The sequence below is a fragment of the Gouania willdenowi genome, chromosome 1 (assembly GCF_900634775.1).
Source record: "Gouania willdenowi chromosome 1, fGouWil2.1, whole genome shotgun sequence".
NCBI classification, from domain to species: domain Eukaryota; kingdom Metazoa; phylum Chordata; class Actinopteri; order Blenniiformes; family Gobiesocidae; genus Gouania; species Gouania willdenowi.
The window spans coordinates 19,700,741-19,724,057 of record NC_041044.1 but is presented as its reverse complement, the minus strand read 5'-3'; the positions used below and the strand labels follow the sequence as shown (position 1 = coordinate 19,724,057).

At 37.5% G+C, this 23,317-nt stretch overlaps 2 protein-coding genes across 2 annotated transcripts in view; one reads left to right on the top strand and one right to left on the bottom strand.

Annotated features, from left to right (window-relative positions):
- Positions 1–6,335, top strand: part of tmem184c (transmembrane protein 184C) — a 13,094-nt gene extending 6,759 nt beyond the window's left edge. Inside the window, exons 5-10 of the mRNA XM_028450632.1 lie at positions 705–779; positions 876–969; positions 1,110–1,222; positions 1,543–1,642; positions 1,730–1,901; positions 4,579–6,335. Of these exons, the coding sequence (XP_028306433.1) occupies positions 705–779; positions 876–969; positions 1,110–1,222; positions 1,543–1,642; positions 1,730–1,901; positions 4,579–4,889 (865 nt within the window). The 3' untranslated portion in view covers positions 4,890–6,335. The remainder of the gene's footprint in view (positions 1–704; positions 780–875; positions 970–1,109; positions 1,223–1,542; positions 1,643–1,729; positions 1,902–4,578) is intronic.
- prmt9 (protein arginine methyltransferase 9) lies at positions 6,288–23,317 on the bottom strand. The gene is made up of 13 exons (XM_028450620.1): positions 22,738–23,317; positions 21,014–21,213; positions 20,778–20,926; positions 19,769–20,005; positions 19,473–19,640; positions 17,940–18,042; positions 17,682–17,791; positions 17,402–17,594; positions 15,700–15,883; positions 12,050–12,737; positions 9,880–10,033; positions 8,180–8,302; positions 6,288–6,811 (listed from the first exon to the last, which is right to left on the bottom strand). Exons 2-13 carry the CDS (start codon positions 21,209–21,211, stop codon positions 6,572–6,574), a joined length of 2,547 nt encoding a protein of 848 aa, XP_028306421.1. The 5' UTR covers positions 21,212–21,213; positions 22,738–23,317; the 3' UTR covers positions 6,288–6,571.

Genomic DNA, 23,317 nt, shown 5'->3' with positions numbered 1-23,317 from the left:
ATTGGGTGACATTAATGCTGTTCTCATACATCTTTATATGAGATACAAATAATTAAAAATTAGCAGTCGGAATATTCCTTGTCACTACAACTTATATTTACCTTTTAATTGTATCTTACTTTATTTTTGACTCACATTTTTGTTTAATTATGAGGGTTTTTTTTATTCACTGACAGGAAACATTCATGTATCATATGTTTGACCTGTTGACTCTATTTTTATCCTTCGCCACAAAGTGTGGAAGAGGGATATAGGTTTGAGCTCCGTCCGTCCGAGTTAGAGAACAGCTTTTCTCAGAAACTGTTTAAGATAACCAAATTCGGCGTGTGGCTTCAGGGTATCAATACCTTGATGGAGTTTGAAAATGAGATGCGCGTAATAATTTTTTCCAGAGTTATGGCCCTTGTTTTGTTTTTCTTTACTCTGTTTGAGGTATCTTCAAAGGGGACAGCTTTTCTTAGAAATCATTTAAGATAGTAGGTAATTTTATATTCTGATGTGATGATATTTTCTTCTGTATACGTCTAAGTTCTTAGATTTAGGACATTTAGGAAAAGGTTGTGAGTTATAATAACCAATCTGGCGGGGGATGTTGATGACTGTCTTTTTGTGTATATTAGAACCTTAAAAAGGCTTCACATGGCTCAGTTATACTTTGGTTGAACTCTGCTGCTGCTAATTCAGGGCGTAACGTGTCTCTGCAGGGTTTTGCTGTTAAGATGCAAGCTGGGAGTTCTGCAATACACAGTAGTGAGACCCGTCACCACTGTGATCGCTTTGTGAGTATAGCTGGGCAGCTCGCTCTCTGGATTATAATACGTGATTCACCGTTTGTGTTCACATTTAATGAAATTAATTCCTCATTTTTTTTCCAGAATCTGCCAGCTGTGTGGAGTTTATGATGAAGGCAACTTTAGCTCAGCGAACGCATGGACATACCTGGTGATCTTCAACAATATCTCGCAGCTGGTAAAAGTCTTTATTGCACTGTGTGTGAATGAATAACATTTTGCGAGGATTTTACCATTTTAAAAAATAGACATGATGTGTATAAGCAACATGTGCTGAATCAGTTTTTCTTTATGTTTTTGTTGTTGTTTTTACCATAGTTTGCAATGTACTGCCTGGTGCTGTTCTACAGAGCTCTCAGGGAGCAACTGAGTTCAATCCAACCAGTTGGAAAATTCCTGTGTGTGAAAATGGTGGTGTTCGTCTCCTTCTGGTAAATCGACGGGACACACAAATATGCATTTGAACAAATCCCCTATAGTCTGTTTGCTTTGTCAAACAAATTCGAAATGACTCTTACTTAGCAGAAATAAAAGGAAACAACATATCTATTCCCTACCAATGTGGGAAAGTCTAATTGCATTTTACATTAACAGGCCATTATTTGCTTGAGATTTAAACTTTCTCTATGCAGATATAAGCAAAAGATCTATACTTAGTCTTCATTAAATGCAGATAGACTAAGTCCTATTTTAGTTTCATATGAATGATTCGTAATGTAAATAAAATGCCATTTATTTGAAAACGTTTCAGGCAAGCCGTGCTCATTGCTCTGCTGGTGAAGGTGGGCATCATCTCAGAGAAACGCACGTGGGACTGGCAAAGCGTGGAGGCCGTGGCTACTGGTCTACAGGTAAGAAGGCTTGTAGTTTGTTCTCCGTGGCCTTTCCATTGAGTCTAAAAATCACCGAAACAGATTCACTAGTTTTGTTCCTCTCAGGACTTCATCATTTGTGTGGAGATGTTTCTGGCAGCCATCGCTCATCACTTCAGCTTCACCTACAAACCTTACATCCAGGAAGCAGAGGAAGGCTCCTGCTTTGACTCATTCATGGCAATGTGGGATATTTCTGATGTCAGAGCAGATATTTCTGAACAAGTTCGCAACGTTGGTAGGTGTCTCCTCGAAACATGTGTTGCTATTAGTGATGTAAGAATATATCCTAAATCGATGCAAATAAGAGGGGAATAAAATGTGCAGCATATGTGCATTGATACTCTGCTTAAACAATAGGGGGTGCTGTGACTGTTTTAGTGTCACTTGTTTAGACATCACGGTCTCTGCGGCAGAACATGGGCCAACTCGTCCGACCCAAATGAAGCCGATGTCTCTTTAAGCCCGAACCCGATTCAACCCGACACTATTCACGTCCATGCGCGCATGTAGATGATCCAAGGCGAGTCAGCTTCTATTTGTGCATCTTTCTCGCGTTAATCAAAACGCATCACCTGATTTACCACGCAGCGTCCGGACCCGTGGTATAATTAACAAAATTAAGCCCGAGCGACACACACCCACGGGGACACACACCTTAAAAATATGTAAATTCCAAGCCAAGAACATGAACAAACTTTTCCTACATTTTTATTTCATCTTTGCATGGTGCTAAATGAAGAAATGTGCAGTTTATTTTGGAGTTCAAACGTTTTGTAAGAAGGTTATAAAAAGAAAACATTGACAATTTAAATAAAACAATAATAGTCTATTTTGAATCATCTGTGTTTTTTCTCCAAAATATGATCCAGGGTAGGGGTCAGTTATAATTGAATTAAATTATTCGTGTTTGAAGTGTTCTGCTTCTTGTTTACATGGAAATAGTAATTACAAATTGAGGATTACATGGGAAACAGGTTTATTCGGCTTTATTCAATTCCGCTTTAGGTTTGGGGGTTGGGAAGGCTCTGATTGGACAGGGGGCGAACGTGACGCATCACGTCTATCGGGAAAATGACACATAACAAACCTTTATTTTTCAGCTCCAACATAGAAGACCACACAAGATTGTCGTTTTGAAGCAGCAGCTGGACAATAATACACGGTTTCTCTTTCATCCGCGGAGCAGAAGAGAGATAGAACAGCGTAGAAGGGAGGCAGACGACCGTACTTTAGTCAATCAAAGCCAGTGGTTAATGCAACAGCTGTTCTGCCTCCACTATACAGGACGATGAGTGAAAAATTAACTTTATAATGATCTGTGCATCATTAGTGCTGCACTGGTGCTTCATGCCTGTTCCGTTTTCCGAGTCCGTGTGAATGTCCGCTTGTTTTTTCTTCCCTCCATCCACTCTTTTCATTATATCCATGTATTTTAAGGCTCTTATTAAATAAATGGGTATCGGCTGGAGTCCGGGTGGTCATCCAGGACTATGTCGTCACCAGCGGTCATTGCGCAAAACGACCGGAATTAACTTAAAGCTTCTATCCAGAGTTTCTAAGAAACGTCTCGATGTCCCGCCCTAAACAGCTTCACTTCCTCCCACCGCCTCTGCCAGAAGCCACGCCTCTAATTTTCTGCGTGCACATCGCGGAACATAACAAGGTTGCATTGATATAGGTCTATGGATCAGGTAAGAGCCAAAATCATATTTAACTGTTTGCTGTTGTGACGTGTGGCCTTGTTTCCATGCATAGTTCCACATTCACTTTGATTGACAGTCTCAGAAACAGGAAGTCGAAGCCTATTGGTTGGGCGATCACGGCGATCGTTTCCATTTGTATAGGGGTCTATAGGACGAAGGAGGGACTTATATACATTAATGTATATGAATGACCACCAGCAGTAGACCATAGTAAACGACTAGTCAGGTGTTTTTTTGCATTTCAAAAGAATTATACATGAACATAGATATATATGTTTACAAAAAAGAGGAATTATTTAATTCAGAATTAAAATCTGAATAAACCAGTCACCTAATTCGAATTTAAGTTTAATTCGGCAATTAAATTTGCATTAGGAATTAAGTGTTTACAAGGTTAGTTTAAGGAGGAATTAACCTTTATTCTGAATTAAAGAGAAATTAAAGCTCCCATGTAAACGTGGCCATTACAAATGCATAATTGGCAATTAATTACAATATAATTGTAATCATAATTTAATTGAGTTCAGATAATTGACTTTGAAATTGTTATGGAAATTCAATTAAAACTGTCATTTACAATTTCATAAATTGCAAAACTTGATGACCTTGTTACAGTTCTATGGCTTACACATACATAGTTCATATTTATTAAAATGGGTTTTACATCAAGTTGACTACCTGTCAGTTCTCATGAGGATCATTTTACCATTTAAAAAAAATTACTCATTTGAGGGGCATACTGGCTCAGATGCCCACACCAAAAATATTACAACCAATGTTTTCATGGATAAGGAAGCCTAACAAGGTAACCAAGAGATGAAAAACAGATCATATTTTTTTGTGTATTTTACAGCGGATTTAAGACATGGGTCAAAACTGACCCGTTACCATAAGAGATGCTAACACAAAAGGAAGATTAATTTTTATTAGGTTATTTATTAAAGGCTCAGTAATTGTGAATAAATGTAATTGAACTTTAGTAATTCAAAACTTAGTTGTAATTGACTTTCAGGGGGAAAATAATTGTAATAGGAAAAATTGCCGTTATAACTAAGTTATAATTGAACATGGATAATTGAAAATTTGAGTTTTTTTTTTTTTAAATCAGGATTTAAATCGTTGGTTGAGCGTATCCTTACACACCTCGTCACTAATGTTAGTCAGTGTAAAAACAATAACACCCCTTGTCTTTTTTCTTTCCTCCAACAGGGAGAACCGTTATGGGTCGTCCAAGGACGTCTTATTTTGGCGAGGCACAAAGCGATGGCGAGCGTTCCGGCCTGCTTTCTTCAGCATCACAGGATGCCATCACTGAAGCCGCTCCCAACTCTGTGTCCCCTAACGGCCAGTACCAAGGCCTGGGCAGCACCCAGACCCCTCACTCTCTGTCAGCACCCGCAGGCCTCGGCTCCGCCCTGTGGGACGATGGCTATGAGAACAGGCCTGCAGAGAGCCAGGAGGAGGAAAGGACCGACCAAACCACAGAGCCAGCAGAGGGAGATCTTATTGTTATCACCTAGCTTCAGCCTGGAGCAGAATAACCTATGTGGTTGGGCAGGACCTGAGATCAGCCTTGCATTGTTTCCTCAGATAACACTGATGCAAAAAAAAACTAATTATCATTGAAAACTCACCAATGAATATGTAAATCATAAACAACCTCCCGGCTAGTGACGGCCAGAAGATTGTCCTGCAAAGGTAAGGAACTGAAGGACTGAGGAAACACGCACCATTATGGTGGAAGATGAACAGAAATCACAACCACAGTTTCTAACCAAAGGCTTGAATATTAATATAAACATAATTGTGTTGGTCCTGAAAAAGGAAGTCATTTTCATTTCATAAACAAAGCAGACATTTCTTAGATTTTTGTTACAATTTGTGAAATAATTCATGCTAGCAGGGATATGTCACGGAAAGAAGACTTTTAGTAAGAGTAACTTCCTCTTATCAATACTGTATATTGATACCAAAAGCCAACAGTATTGGGTTCAACATGTCTTTTTGTTTCTGATGTCAAACTGAAAAAATGCATTTAGTGAACTTCTGTGATCATTTCATGACTTTAGAATTTTTAGAAGAGAACAGCATATTTTACACAAACAAAAACGTGATATCATGTTAGTTGTGTAGAGAAAGTCAAATGAAGTAAATGTGGGGAGGTTATCATGCATTCTGAAATGTCCTCAAGCTGTTTAATATTTGGTTAAGGCTCTATAAACCCTTAAAATGGGAGATAGTATGTGTGTGTGGACCAACGTAAAGTAAGGGGCTGAGTGTCAGTAGCTTTTAACATATGAGGACCTAATGCTTAAAGCTAAATAAGCACAAAGATTAGAAAGAATCTATAAGATTGCACTTTAATCTGTCAGTTTTGTGACAATCCTTAATGTGACAGACACCCCCGACATGGTACTTTGGTGAGGATAGGGATGTAAAGGAGTTATTTCAGACATTGATTAGACCTTTTTTTCTTTTTCAAGCCAATAGAAATATTATATTCAAATGAGCAGGAAATAACTTGTAATCTCCAGGTTTTGTGAGATTCCGAGGCCATGTATTACAAATGTACTCTGCAGTAAATATCCACAACTGGGACTGAACAATCAGCACGATGCAGTAGTAATGTGCTTTAGTGTATTCATACATTGTTTCTTAGCTTCTCTGATGCCTTGTTCTATGTACAGAGAAACTTTATATCATCTTCACTAATGTGGGATAGCGTACTGAATCAGGTATTTGGTACGACAACATGGCAGCAATTTGCACATTTTTCTAGCATAACTTCAATTGATTGGTTAAAGATATATTTAGGATATGATGTCAGATCATGAGCTTGTCCAAACAATAACATCATTAACTCACGCCGAGCCGCCTTGCTTTTATTTTGAAATCATCGCACCACATCTGATTTAATGTCACATATTGTTTTCTACAGTAATGTCAATAAAATGAGAGTAACTCAAGCCATTTTTCTTCCTGTATGTATTTAATTAGATGTTACATTTGATCCCATTCATCAGTAACTTTACTTACACATAAAAGCCTGAACAGTCATATATAATAGTGACTATAATTTGGCATGCTGGATATGACAGAATCTGTCTTCTTAACAGAGAGAAGTCTGGTATTCCTCTATGAAAGTTCATCTTTAAACACCAGAATAAGTCATTCATCACAGCCACTTAAACGTTAACTTGCTTTATTCCATCTGTTCTGATGGGTTTTCAATATGAGCCGATACGGAGATGGTACTTTTGTGAAGCCTGACAGCGAGGCAGACCCAGTCCCCAGCTTGTACCATCAGAGGCTGCTGCAGAACCACAGCCGCCTGCTTCCAGTGAGAGTTTGGACTAAAGGTGCTCACACTGATCTCCTGGTCCAGGTAGATGTGGTACCAGAAGGGAATTGCAGTTATTCTGCCAGCAGATGTAGCCTGAACCTGTGAAACGAGGAGTAGACACTGAATACATAACACAACCAGGGGTGGACTGGAACAAACATGTAGTCCTGGCATTTTCTGTTCACACCCACCAACTACATTATCAGACTAGAAGCTGTTATTAAGTCAGTGATACTCAACATGTATCTCTTTATATCTTCTTGCATTTGAATTATTATTCCTCTGCAAAACCTTAACAGGGGAGAAACTTTTTCACTCCTTTCTTTTGACCATTTTTGCATCTTTTGGCCCTTTTTTCAGACTTTAGCTTCCTTTAGCCAATAAATATCCCTTTTTTCATATTTTTGCCAGTTATCCATTTTTTGTCTTTTCTTTAATTTTTTTGACAACTTTTCAACCAATAAGCTATCTTTTGCTCAATAAATAATAGGGATGTCCCGATACAACTTTTTCACTTCCGATACCGATATTGCTTCCTTTCGTATTTGCCGATATTGATCCGATACGATATCAGCACGACCCATACATACTTTTATTACATATTTAGTAGTTTGGAATGTTAGAAAAGTCTTGATCAAGTAATGTTACTCAAACAGAGAACAATAGTCAGCAACAGTAGGGATGAGAAAAACTGACATTTATTATTAACCAATTGGTTACATACATTTTAACCTTCAACATAATATCTACAGTATTCTACAATTGAATAAATATAATATATTTCGGATCGAGATACCCCTAGTAAATAACATTTTTTCCCCTACATGTTGCCTATTTTTGTTCCACATTTTTTCCCTTTTTCATTATTGTTTGCCACATTTTGCCCATTTAAGCTACCCTTTGCCATTATATACCACCTAATTCCTCTTTATTTGCCCATTTTTGGTCACTCTTGACCAATTTTAGTCACTTTTCACTCTTTTCTTGCTCCTCGCTTGTCAAAAAAAAGTAGTAGACCGGCCCATTTCGGGTCGACGGCCTAACGGTATACCGGGTATCATCCAGTTTATTTCTCAGAATGACACATCTCTATTTTTAACTTGATAAAATCTTACCAGAACCACAATTCTGGGTTAAATTGTCTGATGCAAAAATTCACACAGGTACATTTATTAACAATATTTTGGCTATTTCTCCTCTAAGGGACAGCAGGTGTGAGTGAGTTCTATAGTGTGGCTTGTTTAGGGAAAGGTCTGGGTTAGGACGCACTCAGATAACAAGTATTTAAATACAAAATATGCTATAGAATAAAAATAGATCTATATAGGCGATAATGTAACTTTTCTATATTGCGAAAAAAAAATAAAAATAAAATCTTGGTATCATGCCCAAGATTATTGACTTCCAAAAATAACACCACACATTATTTTATATATCAGTTTTAGATATAGCGTTGCGTTGTCTTACCTTGACATCCCTGTTAGTGTAGTTTGCGTTAGAATTCATGAGGTCAAGAACAAAAAGCTCCACAGAGTCACTCAGATGTTTGCACTCCAACGTGGAAAAGTCCAGGAAAACATGGACGGGCACCTGATGAACAATTCATTAGAGAAGTGTTAGTCAGCTGGTAAATATATATACAGTTACACATGTTGTTCTGCTTCGTGCAGCATCAAAACATTATATTAAATCAAAGTATCTTGAAACTAGAAACTAAAAATCTTTCCCCTCAGCCTTTGCAAAACCTGACAAAAAGACTAAAGGACAGAAACAGCAACATTAAGACCAGAGCAGAGACATAAAGTATCACTCTACAACATTTCCACCTCGCTGTCACAGTTGCACAGACCTCTGAGCCCCACTGTTTGATGTGCTTGATGTAATGTGTGCTGATGGATTCAGGTAGGAATGTCTGTGGGCAGAGCTGCGTGTGTTGTTCCTTGTGTGACAGTTGTGCGAGGAAGTGCCCTCCGCCGAGGGCTTCAAAGACAACATCTGTTAAAACAAACCACCGTCCCACGGGAGCGCACAGAAATGAGAACACTAAGTTGATGCGGGGTGGGGTGGGGGGAGATTTCCACCCCAAATAAAGAAAAATTATTCAAAGAGATGTGGATGTATTTGATTTATCTTTTTTTATACTCAGCTGGAAACACACATCAAAGAGCAGCACCTTTACACAAGGCCCTGGACTTTCAACGTAATACTGAAATACGTGTTTGATAATGTAAAAAACACAATAACATTTGAGACAATAGTATGTATAGTATGGTTTCTTATTGTGGCACCAAAAGTGTGTCACATGGAACTAACTACACCCAAAGGAGCCCCGTTTATACCTAATGTGCAATTGTTATATGTGTATGATGCAAGTGTGCAATAGGAGGTGTCAGTACTGACTGTTGCATCAGGAACATGAGACAGAATACTAGATATGACGGCCTCTTGATGGACAAAAGAAGAATTTCGCAACTTGTGTGATTAAGGCTGAAAGAGCGTGTCAGTGCCTTCTGAGGGAAACCCAGTTCTCCCAGTTATTGTAGAAAAGACCAGTTCAAAACCTGACATGTGGGATCTCTTTTTTTAATCAACCTCTTTATGAAAGCTTTACCTTTTTATATATCACCCTTTTGACGATATCTCAATACGGCAATATATACAGTATATCGCAATATTTTATTATCGATATGCTCGTGCTAAGTATCAAATTTTTCTTCACAGAAATGTTGTCACTGTTTGTTGAAGGAACCAATATATTGTTTACTGGAGTATTGAACTATAATGGTGTCACTGGTAAGAAAGACCCTATTTTTTGCATTATTGGAGATGTTATTCGTTTACATTGGTATGTTGACACTTATTTACAGAAACGTTGCACTAAAATAGTGTCACTGTTCATAGGACACTTTTTCAATTTGTCTTTCAGAGATATAAAATAAAAGTTGTATTTTTTCTCTTGTTTTTTTTTCTATGTCATAGATTATCGTAGATTGATTTCTGACCAATACATCGATAATCGCAGTATTGTCATATCGTGAGATAATTGTTATTGTGAGCTTTGTATTGTGTATTGTATCGTGAGGTGTACCCCCACACACACACACACGCACGCACGCACGCACGCACGCACGCACAACATGAAAATGGCAGAAGAGGCTCCGACTCACTGTAAACTGGTTGATAAAAGGAGCTATGTTGAATCCCAGTGTTGGCTCTGAGCCCTGCACAGCACTTTCCAGCAGCAAAGTGTCGGACTCCACCAGGCAGCCTTGAACTACTATCTTCTCAGGGAATATACGGCCTCCATCCTCCAGCAGACACCTGTAGTCAGGTACAAACACTAGGGGTGATGAAAGAAATAAGAAACGCGATTCTAATCATCCACGATTCTGAATCGACTCAAACTTCAAAAATCTATTTTTTTTTTTATTATTATTTTTACATTTTTTAGGCCTTAAAAAGTATTAAATTGTCTTAAATTCAGATATAACTTAAATGTGCTTTACTGACTGTGACTGTACAATGTTATTTTTGAAATACCAAAAAAATCACTGTTGCGTATTTTGAAATGGGCAACTTTTATGAGCGAAAAAGCTTTTATTCAGGCAATTTTATTTGTTAACAGAAGCTTTATTTTTTGTATGCCTTAACTTATTCTTGTAGTCACTGAGAATTGAGACTTGTTTAAAAAAAAATATATATATATATATTTTGAAAGATCACACAAAACACCAATTTGTGTTTATTTTTGTAACTTCTGAGTGAAAAAGGCAGCTAACCTAAGCTTTTATTTAGGCTATTTTATTCATGAACATAAGCTTTTTTGGTTTTTTTTGTTTACCTTGAAATTATTCTTGTAGTCACTGAGAATTGAGACTTCTGGAAGAAAGGTGTAGATGGCCTAAACTTCTATTTAGACAATTTTATTTATGCAAGTTCTTTCTTGTACAGTAAGTTTTTATTTGTTTGGCATGAATAAATGTTACCTTTTGTCTTCGGTTTGCCTTTGTGTGATTACATCATCAGTTTATTTAAAATTATCTTATACAATCTGTATTGTTTTGATACAATAATTATCCTTAAACTATGCACTGTATCAATTTTTGAATCGATTATGAAATCGTGACCCTAAGAATCGTGAGAAATATTCACATCCCTAATAAACACACTGACTTCTTCATTTATCAAAGCAAATTATATCTTTGATCAGGTTTGCAAAGGGGTGGAGAATTTCAGTATATTTCCATGAGAACCATTATTTACAAATAGAAACTTTTCATGGGAATTACTTATTGGAATTAACTGGAAATTTACAACATAACTAGTAGAATTAATGCAAAATGATACAATTTAAAAACAAAACATTTCAACAGATTTCTTTCTGAAGTAGAACTTTATAATTATTCAAGTTATATAAACATCGAGCTTTTTAGGACTTGCAGATAGGATCTTACTCTCTACTATCTCTAACTCAATACCTAAAAATGCCAACATAGCACCAAAGGTGTCATAATTTAGCAAACAACCCTAAATGACAGCCTTTATGACACCTTATTCATGCTAATGACAGCGTAATGTCAGCCTTATGTATAAAACTTCAAATAAAGTGTGACCCAGTGTTTAAACTCAAATTATTTGATAGTAGGGGTGTCCCGATCCAATAATGATATCGGATATCGGTCCAATATCAGCCAGAAAACGAATATCGGATTTTATTGGACTGCATCTAAAATCTCCGATATAAGCGCTCTGATAAGTTTTTGTCCGCGCCCTCAGGTGTTCCCACCATATACTGACAGTAAAAATAACTGAAGTGAACTTGAATTACTGACTATTGTTCTCTGTTTGAGTAACATTCCACACTACAAAATAGGTAATAAAAGTATGTATGATTCGTGCTGATATCATATCGTATCAATATCAGTATCGGCCAATACCCAATGCTGCAATATCAACATTGTATCGAAAGTGAAAAAGTTCTATCGGGACATCCCTATTTGATAGAACAATCAATTCTTTCACAACAAAAACTTCAGTATTGAGTAAAACATTGCTCATACAGTACCTGCAGGGGGCGTGGCCTCACTAACCCTGCACTATGCAGATATTTTCAAGAATCCTTGCATGAAATCTGGTTGTTTGGATCAAGATGATGCTAAAATATATTTTTCTAACTATATTTATCTTCCCTGCTAAGGACCAACTTTCAATTTAGTCAATTCCCAGTTTATTCCTGTTAATTCCAATGAAAAGTTTCCAACTTCCTGGAATGTAGTGAAGTAAAACACAGAAACCAAGTAAGCAGCAGTGAGATTTGAGAGCTTTCTGCGTCCGTACCTTGCCAGTGAAGCTTTCTCCATCAGCTTCTGTCTGATGAGGCCACAGGTTTCCACACAGTCCAGGATGATGGCGCTCCACAGCTTCTCCCTGGAAGGCCTCTTCAACATCCCCTGCTCATCCTCCAAATTGTTCAGCCAGAATTCCAGATGCTGCTCTGGAATATTCCTGGCACAGGCCAGTCTCTTCAGCACTTCCTGCTGCTTGCTCTTTTCCACGGAGCTGAACGCTTTCACATGACCTTTGCTGGCAGCGATGAGGGACAGCAGAGAGAAGCCTTCCGACACGTCCAGCATGTAGAGCAGGTTACTGACGTCTGCGTCCGCCCCAGGACCACATTCCCTCTCCTGGTTTTGACATTTGATGTTGAGCTGGGAGACGAGTTTGGCTATCGCTCTGGAAAAACTCAGGTGGTAATCCTGATTGTTTAAAAGCGCCATTTCTGAACATTCCAGCACGCAGAAGTGTGTGGTTTGACTCTGATCTGTCTGCAGACACGCTAGCGCACTGCATAGTTCAGCCTCTGGGTTTGGAGCAGGATTCCTGGAGTCGTGTGGATCCTCATCTTCACGCTTTTCAAAGGGGATTTCATGACCATCTCGCAGCACAGCAAGGGAGCGGAGTCGGAGGTAGGCGTCTCGGCAGGAAACTTCAACAACCAGCTCGTCTTGTGGCTTCAGGATAAAACCTGAGCTTAGAACAGGCCCAAATAAAGAGTGGCAATAAAATCAACCTTGGTGCTCAGAAGAAACTCTAAAGCAGTGGTTTGCAATCTTTTCACAGTCCCGTACCCCTTTAGACATTTAACCTGAAGCCATGTACCCCTACTCCTGCACACTTATAAAACATAATAATGTAACGTCATATGTATTTTATCCCAACAGTGAAATTTATCTCTGAATTCCACCTATACTCTTGAGAAATAATATATAATAAAAAAAGAATAATAATCTGTAAGCACACAAGAAAACTTCTTATTCAGAATTATCACTCGGTTTATTTAATTAATTAGCCTGATAGCATTTTCAGTGAGAAACAATCTCAGAAATATACCAAACATTCGTTCTCCACACAGTGTTTTTCTGTATTTTGTTTCCATGTTTGTCAAAGCTGAAAATACACTTTCACTAAAGTACTGGTGGCAAAGGACTTCACAGCACGTTTGGCTAGTGCAAAACAATGCTTCTCTCGTCATATTTACGCTTTTTTAATAAGACTGTTGTCACCACTAGATGGTAGTCTTATATAGGCCAAGGTGTATTTTGGAGCAATGCATGGAGGCTCCTGAACTGCTGCTGAACTATTTATATTTGACTTTCCAATGTTGTGAGGCTGTTTTTAATTTTTATTCACGTATCCCTGTTGACAATTTGCGTACCCCAGGGGGTATCCGTACCCCACTTTGAGAACGTAGGCTCTAAAACAAACATCAAACAGATGTTTAAAAGCTTAATTTTGCATGTTGTTGTTAAATGTGTTTGGAAGATTTAGGAAAAACATTAGAAACAATAGATTTTTCCGGATTTAATGTAAAATACGTTTGTATTCTAAGGTGACATTGATGAAGAAGATTTTCTAAACCAGTGGTTCTCAAACTTTTTTGGCTCAAGAACACCCTTTCTCTTATTCCTGAATCCAAGTACCACCTTTGTCCGACTCAAACATTTTGCTTAGAAAACTATTAAAAACAAATACAGATCATATTATTAGAATGAACGAATGATAACACACATTTTAAAGAATCTTATTTTGTACATAAGTGGAAATAAACAGTATTTAGTGCAATGGTTCCAAACCTTTTTTGGATCGTGACCCCATTTTTATATAAAACATTTGTGGTGACCCCAAAGACATTTATTTTCAGAATAAGTTTTTGATCATGTTTGAGCTCAGATAATTTTTTTCTAACTGCATTTTAGTTGAAGTAGATTCAAAAAGTGAATGTAAAGAAATACAGTTGTTTAAAAACAAAATTTAAAAAATCTATTTAAATTTTTCAGAAAATTCAGGCGACACCATTTAAACTCCAGGTGACCCCATATGGGGTCCTGACCCCAAGGTTGAAAAACCCTGATTTAGTTGCTCCTGAATAGATTTATTTCTATAGATTTGATCATTTCCGGTCATATCACGCCTGGCGTGGAGCTAAGACTGACACTTTATTTGTAAATTTTCCACTCTCCTTCTCTCAAGTACCCCCTGTAGTGCCATCTCATACCCCTAGGGGTACACGTACCCCCATTTGAGAAACACTGTTCTAGAGGGCAGCAGAAATACAGACAAAAAGCTCAGAGGACCTGCAAAATCCGACAGAGATGATAGTCGAGAGAGATCAGGTCTTAAACCAAACTCCTCTAGGGACAACATCTGTTCGTCTCCTCTTTAATGCATATTTATCGCTTATAAGAATTTCATGAACACTAAAGAGTGTCAGAGGCGATCACGGGTGCCAGCGTCAGGGCGGTGAGGAAACGGATGTTGGTGATCAGCAGGAAAGGTGGGAGCTCCCTGGAGGCTGCCGTCACTAATTAGTGGAGAAGTGAAATGCAACTGAACAATGATGAGTTGAGACGCCAACTGGAACATGTCATCCCATGTCGGTCGCAATTACGCTCACTGTGGCAAGGAAGAGCGTTTAGAGGGGGGGACTTGGGAGTGGAGCTAATTGTTAAAGTCGAAATAAAGCTTTGGCGTCACTTTTAACTTTTAGAGCACGTTTCAAACTCCAGGCCCGGGGGCCAAATCCGGCCCTTTAAAGCTCCCAATTGGGCCCGCAGGAGAAAGTAAAAATGACAGCGAAAGCATGACTCATTGTGTAAATCACCAACTAATTTAGCTGTAGATATCTCGGTACCTCCAAATACACAAATTCCACGCTTATATCACATGATAACAACCATTTTTAATCTCAAATAGTAAGTACGCACAATTCTTTCAAAATCCTCCAATTTTCCTCAAATTTTCCCCAATTTAAATAAAAATTGGTCACAAAATCAAACAAAATTTAACATCCTGCAGGGACTGATATCTGTCACTTATTACTTAAATATTATCGGTGCTTTGCATACCGGTACTTTAACGCGGAAGTACAAACTAGGGCACAAGAATGATAAAATAGCTCGTTTTACCACCTATAATCTGCTGTGTGTATGTGGCCCCTGATCTAAACTGTTTTAATAACTGACATTGAAGAAAGTAGTGTGTTCATGATGGCATAGGAAATGAATCGTACACGTTAAATATCATCCCTATTTTGTTGATTTGTAACTATACTCTGTTGTTGCTATTTCAGGTGCATGCTGGGAATATGATATTAATGTAGTGTTGTAAAAAACTTAAACCTAGAGTGACATTTGTAGGAAACTCAAAAGAGTCAGATTTAATTACGAATTGTATATCAATAAATGTAGTTTATTTCCAATTTTTTATATTGAAAAATGTTTTCCTCTGTCATTATTTTTCTCCTTATACAGGTAGATATTATTTACAACTGAGTAGTCTATGATAAACAGTGCCCTCTTCTGATATATTATAGGATTGCATCAAAGCAATAAAAATATTTAAACTTAAAGAAGAAAACATACGTAGATTTTAAAATGGGAGCCTAAACAATAGTGTAAATGTTGTGGACCTGATGTCTCCTGCCTTACCTGTCTTACTGTGGACTGGGTAGATGGCCTGCTCCCAGCACGTGTCCTCCTGGGGTCCAGTGGACAGAGTGTTCTCCTCGTCCAGGTGAAGCTGAAACCACACGGCCAAGGCGTCCAGCTCTCCCTCCTGGGTGACAGGCAGCCGGATCTCCTGGACCTCCCTGGAGCTCAGACCCTCCAGTTCCTGGTGGTTACCGACACATAAACAGAACGTTTAAGTCTCACTGTGTATGAACGTTTGTAATCCAAATTGTTTGTATGAATACAGTATGCAGAGATGTTAAATGACGGGTAAAACAAAATGCATCTATCTGTAGTATGAAGTGGCCTGCTATGCTACACAGCTAACCTTGTTTTGGCCCGTACAGGTTCCCATAATGTATGAAGCAAACCAATTCATTTGGGCTACAACGAAATAAAACAAAACCCTAAAAACATCAAAGTTTTCAGATTATAATCAAGAAAAGCTCTTCAGGGGTCGAGGTTGCAAAAAAAAAAGTACTGTGTTGTTAAATTTGGCCTAATTTCAGAGGGTAAAGTTTTATACACTTATTGTATTATTTGTAGAGACCAAAAACACACATACGATGGTATTACTGCGTCTGCTGTTGTATTAGCTCATCATACGTAATCATATTCATTCTGATTTGATGAAAATGTTTAATTTGATAACTCTGACTTTTGGCACGAGGTTCTACTGTCATTCTACTTTATTAAGGCATCTAAAAAACGAGTGGAAAATAAACAATCAATGCTAACCTGAGTGTATGTATGAGCTGTTTGTCCCAGGTAAACACGTTATTTTACTCTTCCTTTATCTGACAATTATGATTAGGTTTTTAAGGAATATTTTCAATTTAGATTTTATTTATTGAATATACTTTTTTATAGAATAGAATACCATAGAATAGAGTTTACTGCCATCTGTACAAGTTAAAAAGAACAGATACAATGGCATTCTTGTGCATGTCCTAGATTTAGATTGAGAAAAATTGCAAACAATGTTTTTTTTATTGTGTTTTAGGTATTACATTGGGGTTGGATTTTTATTTATCTGTTAAAATATGTTTTGAATATAAAGCTGCCTTTTTTAGCCTAATCAATGTAATGAATTCTTCCAAACCTTTAGAATATAATTACTGAAGCATTAGGCATGCATTCTTCATCTAATGTAAAAATATTTTGTAAAAGTTGTTTTAGTTGCGTAGAGTTTTTTTTTTTTTTTTTATGAAAGGGCATTTTTAGCCAATAGTGAAGATTTTCAGGACTTTTCATAAAAACTTAGCAAAAGTTAAACATAGTTAACTTTTGCTAAGTTAACTATGTTTATATCAACTTGTAGAATCTGGAAAAATCAAAAACAAAACGGCAACTTGTATGATGTGCTTTAAAAGCTGTCATTTTCAATTCAGACATGTGTACGTTTTGTTTTTAGTCATTTTATTTCAAAGCTTCACATTCTGTGAGGTTTTAATGTACAAACTTGTTGTTTTGCTGCTTCTAAGTACCTAATTATAGTAAAATGTCATGTTATCTATGCATCCCTCTGTTCTTTTCTTCCTGTGAGGTGGTTACAGAAATAAGTGAACATGAAGCAACAACATGAGGAGCTCTCCTTGAATCTAAGACCCAACGTTCTCTCAAAGCCTGACTTTGTGGCAGGCAGACTTTAAAAGATCGTCACCAATTGCTTTTTTCTTACTTGCACATTGTTGAAGTCGATGTTGAGCGCTGTGAAGGGTTCAGTGAGAGCTGTGTATCCTCCTGGTAGTCTGCTCAGTCTTTCTGTGGTGTAAGGCTCCACGGACTCATTTGACTCTGAGCTACAGCTCACCGGGCTGTGGAGCTCCCCTGCTGCAGCCATAGACAGCCCCCCCACCTCCGTCACACACAGTCTGCTCAGCACAAAATATAACAAAAAAACCTAATAATCAGCTACGAGCAAGTGGCTAATGCACCGTCAAATGATTCGTCTACCAAACCTGTGATGGCGGCGGATCTCAGGGCACTTGACGGCCATGCCAAACACTGTGGCTCCAGCGGGGATGACCCGTCCTGTGGAGGACTGTCCCTCACTATCTTTCTCATCTCTCTGTTAAGCGAGCAGTAGTGGGATGTGTGGTGTCATTTGGTGGAATAAAGGATATCTCTCAAAAAATTCATTAATTATTCATTAAAAAAAAAAAAAAAAACAACTGTTGCAGTTGATGTGGTGTTGTGTCTGGTTTAGAAGTTTGTACCTGCGGGGGCAGCAGAAGGTGGTGCCAGGCATGAATGAGACTCTCTATGATCCCCTCTCCAAACAAGCCTGCATCTACGGTCTCTGTCACCACCAACGACACCCTGAACACAATACGGTCACAAAACATAATTAAAAGGCTCAATACAGACCCTGAGAAACCTATGCAAACACTGAAAAAATTTGACTCTACTTGAAGCTGCTAGAGATGATCATTTTCTATCAGATAAAGACACAGTGTAGGCCTCATATATATATATATATGATCTTCCTTTATATATATAAAGGAAGATCATTAAAATTAAAACTGTTACTTGTCCATTTGTTTTCATCTCCACTACAGACACTCTCTCATTGAAATTGTTGGAAAGGTTTTGTTTGTGCAATGCATTGTGGGGTGTGATGTCCTGCAGACTGATACATAGAAGCGTTTTTCCTTCATTTCATTTCTTGTGTTTGTTTGCAGACAAGGAGGACAGGGACTTGCTTGACTCCATTTTTGTTCTAGTTTGTTCCCAGTATTCCCTGTGATATCACCTCATTCCACGGGACATTCAATTTTGGCCGGATTCTGATCTTTTCTTGTAAACACCAAAATAAACATCCGCCATTGATTTGCGACAACTTTCAGTCGGTGAAAAAAAAAGTTAAATGTGTTGGGAAGTCACCTTGGCAGAGTTTTTGGATGTAAAAACAAGAAATCATAGTAAGAACGAAGTAAAAACACTTCCATGCATCCGTCTACATGCCAGACTCTACATCCCACAATGCAATGCAAAAACTTTCCCGACAATGTCAATAAGGATGTGTTTACAATGGAGATCAAAATAAACTCATGAGTGAAAATTTCAACCTTTAACATCTTTTTCGAGCAAATCATTTTCCGTTTGTGAAGCAAACACACAGTCATCAACATCCCCCGCCAGATTGGTTGTCATTATAACTCAACCTTTTCCTAAATGTCCTAAATCTAAGAACTTAGATGTAAACATAAGAAATTATCATCACATCAGAATATAAAAAAAATAACTATCTTAAACGGTTTCTAAGAAAAGCTGTCTCCTCTGAAGATACCTCGAACAGAGTCTAAAAAACGGAACAGGACAATAACTCTGGAAAAAATGATTGCGCACTTTTCACTTTCAAACTCGATCAAGGTATAGACACCCAGTAGCCACAAACAGAATTTGGTTATTGTATCTTAAAAGATTTCTAAAAAAAGCTCTCCCCTTTGAAGATAACTCGAACAGAGTTAAAAAAAAAAAAAAAGAAACAGGGCAATAACTCCGGAAAAAATAATTGCGCGCTTTTCATTTTTGAACTCCATCAAGGTACTGATACCCTGAAGCCACACAACAAATTTGGTTATCCTATCTTAAACAGTTTCTGAGAAAAGCTGTCCCATTTAACTCTGACAGATGGATGGAACTCAAACCCATATCCCCTTCACACTTTGTGGTGAGGGATTATAATAATTGTCTCCAGCAGTTTTAAACAATAGTATCTAAAGAAGTCTTTTGGATTTGGGCTGTACCTGTATGGGATGTCCTTCGGCACCTCCATCTCAAGAGATTTCATGTGAAGGATCTTGATGTCGCTCTGCATCCCGTTAGCGTTTAGCACTTCACAGGCCAGCTCGTACATGGTCTTAGACAGCTCACAGGCGTATACCTCTGCGGCTCCTGCCTTCTTAGCGCACATACTAACAAAGAGAAAAACTCAAATGCTACACCAACATCTGCTTTCCACTGTCTTTGTTTTTTCAAGGGTTTCATTTGGAACTTCCAAACAAAACCAAAACTATAACATAATATCTTTCTAATTTCTCACCCAAGGATTCCAGTGCCAGTACCTATATCCAGTACAGTGGTGCAGCCGCTTTTCACAGCTTTCTGAATGGCTTGCTGGTACTTCAGGTTCCTCCTGTGGTCATTGAGCATTAGGAAATGCCAGCGCTCCACCAACCAGTTGGCCACACGGTAAAAGTTCTCTCTCGCTTCTGCGTAGTCGGGTTTTATCTTCAATGCTTTGTGGAAATGACCAGCTGCTTCATCCCTGAATCCCATCCTGGATACGGGAGAAAAGAAAAATGTAAAGTGCATGAGCATCAGGGTTGGGGTCAATTACATTTTTTCAGTTACAATTACATTTTAAATTACCTGTGCTCAATTGCGATTACAGTGACTAGCATTTTTTTCCAATTATATATATATTTTATATCCTTAGAAAGTCAATTACAATTTCATTCTCAGTTACTAAACTTCAATTACAATTAATCACAATTAATGAGCCTGAAATGAATAACCTAATAAAAGTTAACCTTCCTCTTGTGTTAGCCTCTCTTATGATAACAGGCCCAAAATCAGCTGTAAAATACATTAAAAACAAATACTACATCATCTTAATTCCCTAATCAATGAAAATATAGGTTTTATTACTTCAGGTGTGGGCAGCTGAGCCTTTTTTGTGTAAGTATACCCCTAGATTTCATTTTTTTTAAGGTAAAATGTTGGAAAGCATGAAATTAAACACATTTTAATCGTTTTTAACTACGTGTGTAGAACTGTACATAGAACTACATGGCTCCACAGTTTTGCGTTAAATTATAATTGACATTTTTTCAGAATTTTCATGGCAATTACCATTACAAAGTCAATTATCTAAACTCAAATACAATTTAATTACGATTACGACAGAAACTACATTTTTTTAATTATAACTATGCCATAATTGTTATTAACTACCAATTACGCGATTACAACTATAATTGATCCCAACCCTGATCGGCATACAGGGCCCCTAAAACATAAGGACACAAGTGACACTAAATGAAACGCACCTAAACAAGTGTTCGCCCATGCTGTTCAGGATGACTTCATCTGCAGGAAACAGTTCCAGCGCTTGTTCGTAACAATCAAAAAGCTCCTGAAGGCGACCCACTGACTCCAGCTCCTCTGCCCATTTAAAGAGAGTGAACCTGAAAGATTCCTGGAGTGGAGACGTACAGTCAAACTCTATTTCCCAGAGTACTGTGCAGCAGGAAACAAAACAGATGTTAGCAGGCGTTCTCCTTACCCGTGCAAAGTCCTTAAACATAGGAGCAAGGTTAAGGACAAGAAGGTAGTGAACAAAGGCCGTCCCATAGTCTTGGGTGAACAAACACTGCTGAGCACTTTCTAAGGAACTGGCGACCAGTTCATTCCTTGCAGGGTCTCCTCTGTGTCGCCTACGGGGCCTCCTGCAGTGCTTCGGCTTAGCGTTGGGGTTAGGCATCTCTTAAAACATCAAAGACAATGAAATGATAGTTTTAACATGCACTGTACAGTCTCAAAACACAAAACTTAAAAAAAAACACATAACCATAATTTTAGGAACTGTCTGCACATTTAACACACATTAGAAATTTTAGGATCTCTTTGATCATTCTTGCAATCTTGCAGACTAATACATATTAGGGCTGTGCAATTAATCGAATTCGATGACAATTTCAATTATTACACCCAGCGATTACAAAAATGACGTAATCGAGAAAAAAACAATTATTAAAAAAAATAATGTTTTTTAATTTATTTTACATTCACACAATTTTGGAGAACTACAAATAAAAAAGCTTGGCTCACACCGAATAATAATACTAACTTTGAGTTGTTTAATTCAGCGGTACACATTTTATTCATGTTTAAAGAAAATATTTTATATTGTTTTGTGCAAAAAATAAATAACTTTTTGGTTGACAAATAATCGTGATTATTATTTATTCTATAAATGAGCAGCCCCAATATATAATTATTATTATTTATTAGAGGTGGGAACCTCTGGGTACCTCATGATACGATACGCGATACAAAGCTCACGATAATGAATATCTCACAATATGACAATACTGCAATTATAGATATATTAGTCAGAAATCAATCTACGATAATCTATGACATAACGAGAAAAAAAATAAAAGATTAAGTGAAAAAATAAAAACAATTTTTATTTTATATCTCTGAAAGACAATAAATTGAAAAAGTGTCCTATGAACAGTGACACTCTTTTAGTGCAACATTTCTGTAAAGAAGTGTAAACATACCAATGTAAACTAATAAGTATCTCCAATAGAGCTTTCTGTAAACACAAAATAGGGTTTTTCTTACCAGTGACACCATTATAGTGCAACATTCCAGTAAACAATATATTGGTTCCTTCAACAAACAGTGACCAAATGTCTGTGAAGACCTACCTGCACATTTTAGTGAAAAAGCAGACAAGGTTTTGAAAAAAATTCAAAAAAATTCAAAAAAAAAAAAATCGATACTTAGCGCGAGCATATCGATAATCGATTGTGCAAAAAAAAAAAACAACAACAACATTGTGATATATCGCCATATCGCCGTATCGAGGCATCTTCACACTTCCAGTATTTATAATAATATACTTGCTTTACAATGCTCTACATTCATTAATTCAATTATAATTATTATTATTATTATTAATAATAATGAACGCAGAGCATCGTAAAACAAGTATATCACTTGTATTCATGGCTGTTGAAATGTATCATTGTTGTGGTCCATTTGGTGTCCACATTATTTATCTATTTAACTGGTGAAAATAGACAATAGATAAACCATAAATTGTCACCACGTGACCATCTAAATCATTGACAAGTGATGTAAACAAACAGATTTTAATATGAAGTCTCGATACCTGTTAAAACCAATTAGTCACCGGAAGTCGATCATCAGTTCGAATGGACACCAGCTTAACAGCGACACCACAAAACCTCCAAGCATCATTAATTGCAGACTTACCGTGAATTGTTGTCGATATAAAAGCTATTTTCCTGGATGGGACCAGACGATATCACTGGTGTTTAATCAGGGAGAATAAAAATAAACCGTTTTGTGAAGAAAGAGTCTGGAGGTACGTTAAACGTAGCCATAGCCCCCGGTGAACGGTAGGCATCATTAGCATTGGGTGGATAAACCTTACAGCGCAACAATATATGACGTGATAATAACTGCTCTGAAAGCTGTTATATTCATACTTTAGTCACATATCCAAAACGTCGCGACGAGTTTGTGTAGCACATGCTACGAGGACAAACATAGGTCCACATTTGCCGCTTGACATCCCAACCGGTGCAGTCCGTTCTGTAAACAGGTCCGATGAGAAAATGAAGAGTCACAAAAAGTTCCGGCAATGTAGGCGTGAACCATAGACTGGATCACGTGAACACGTAAATGTGGTTTGAAAAATAAAATACAACAAGTAACATCAGCATCACGACTCAAAATAGTTATTATATGTCTACATTCTTTAGTAATTTACCCTGACATGTATTGTAACTTTCTTAGGTCTGTCCCCGAAGAAACCAAGGACAGACAAATC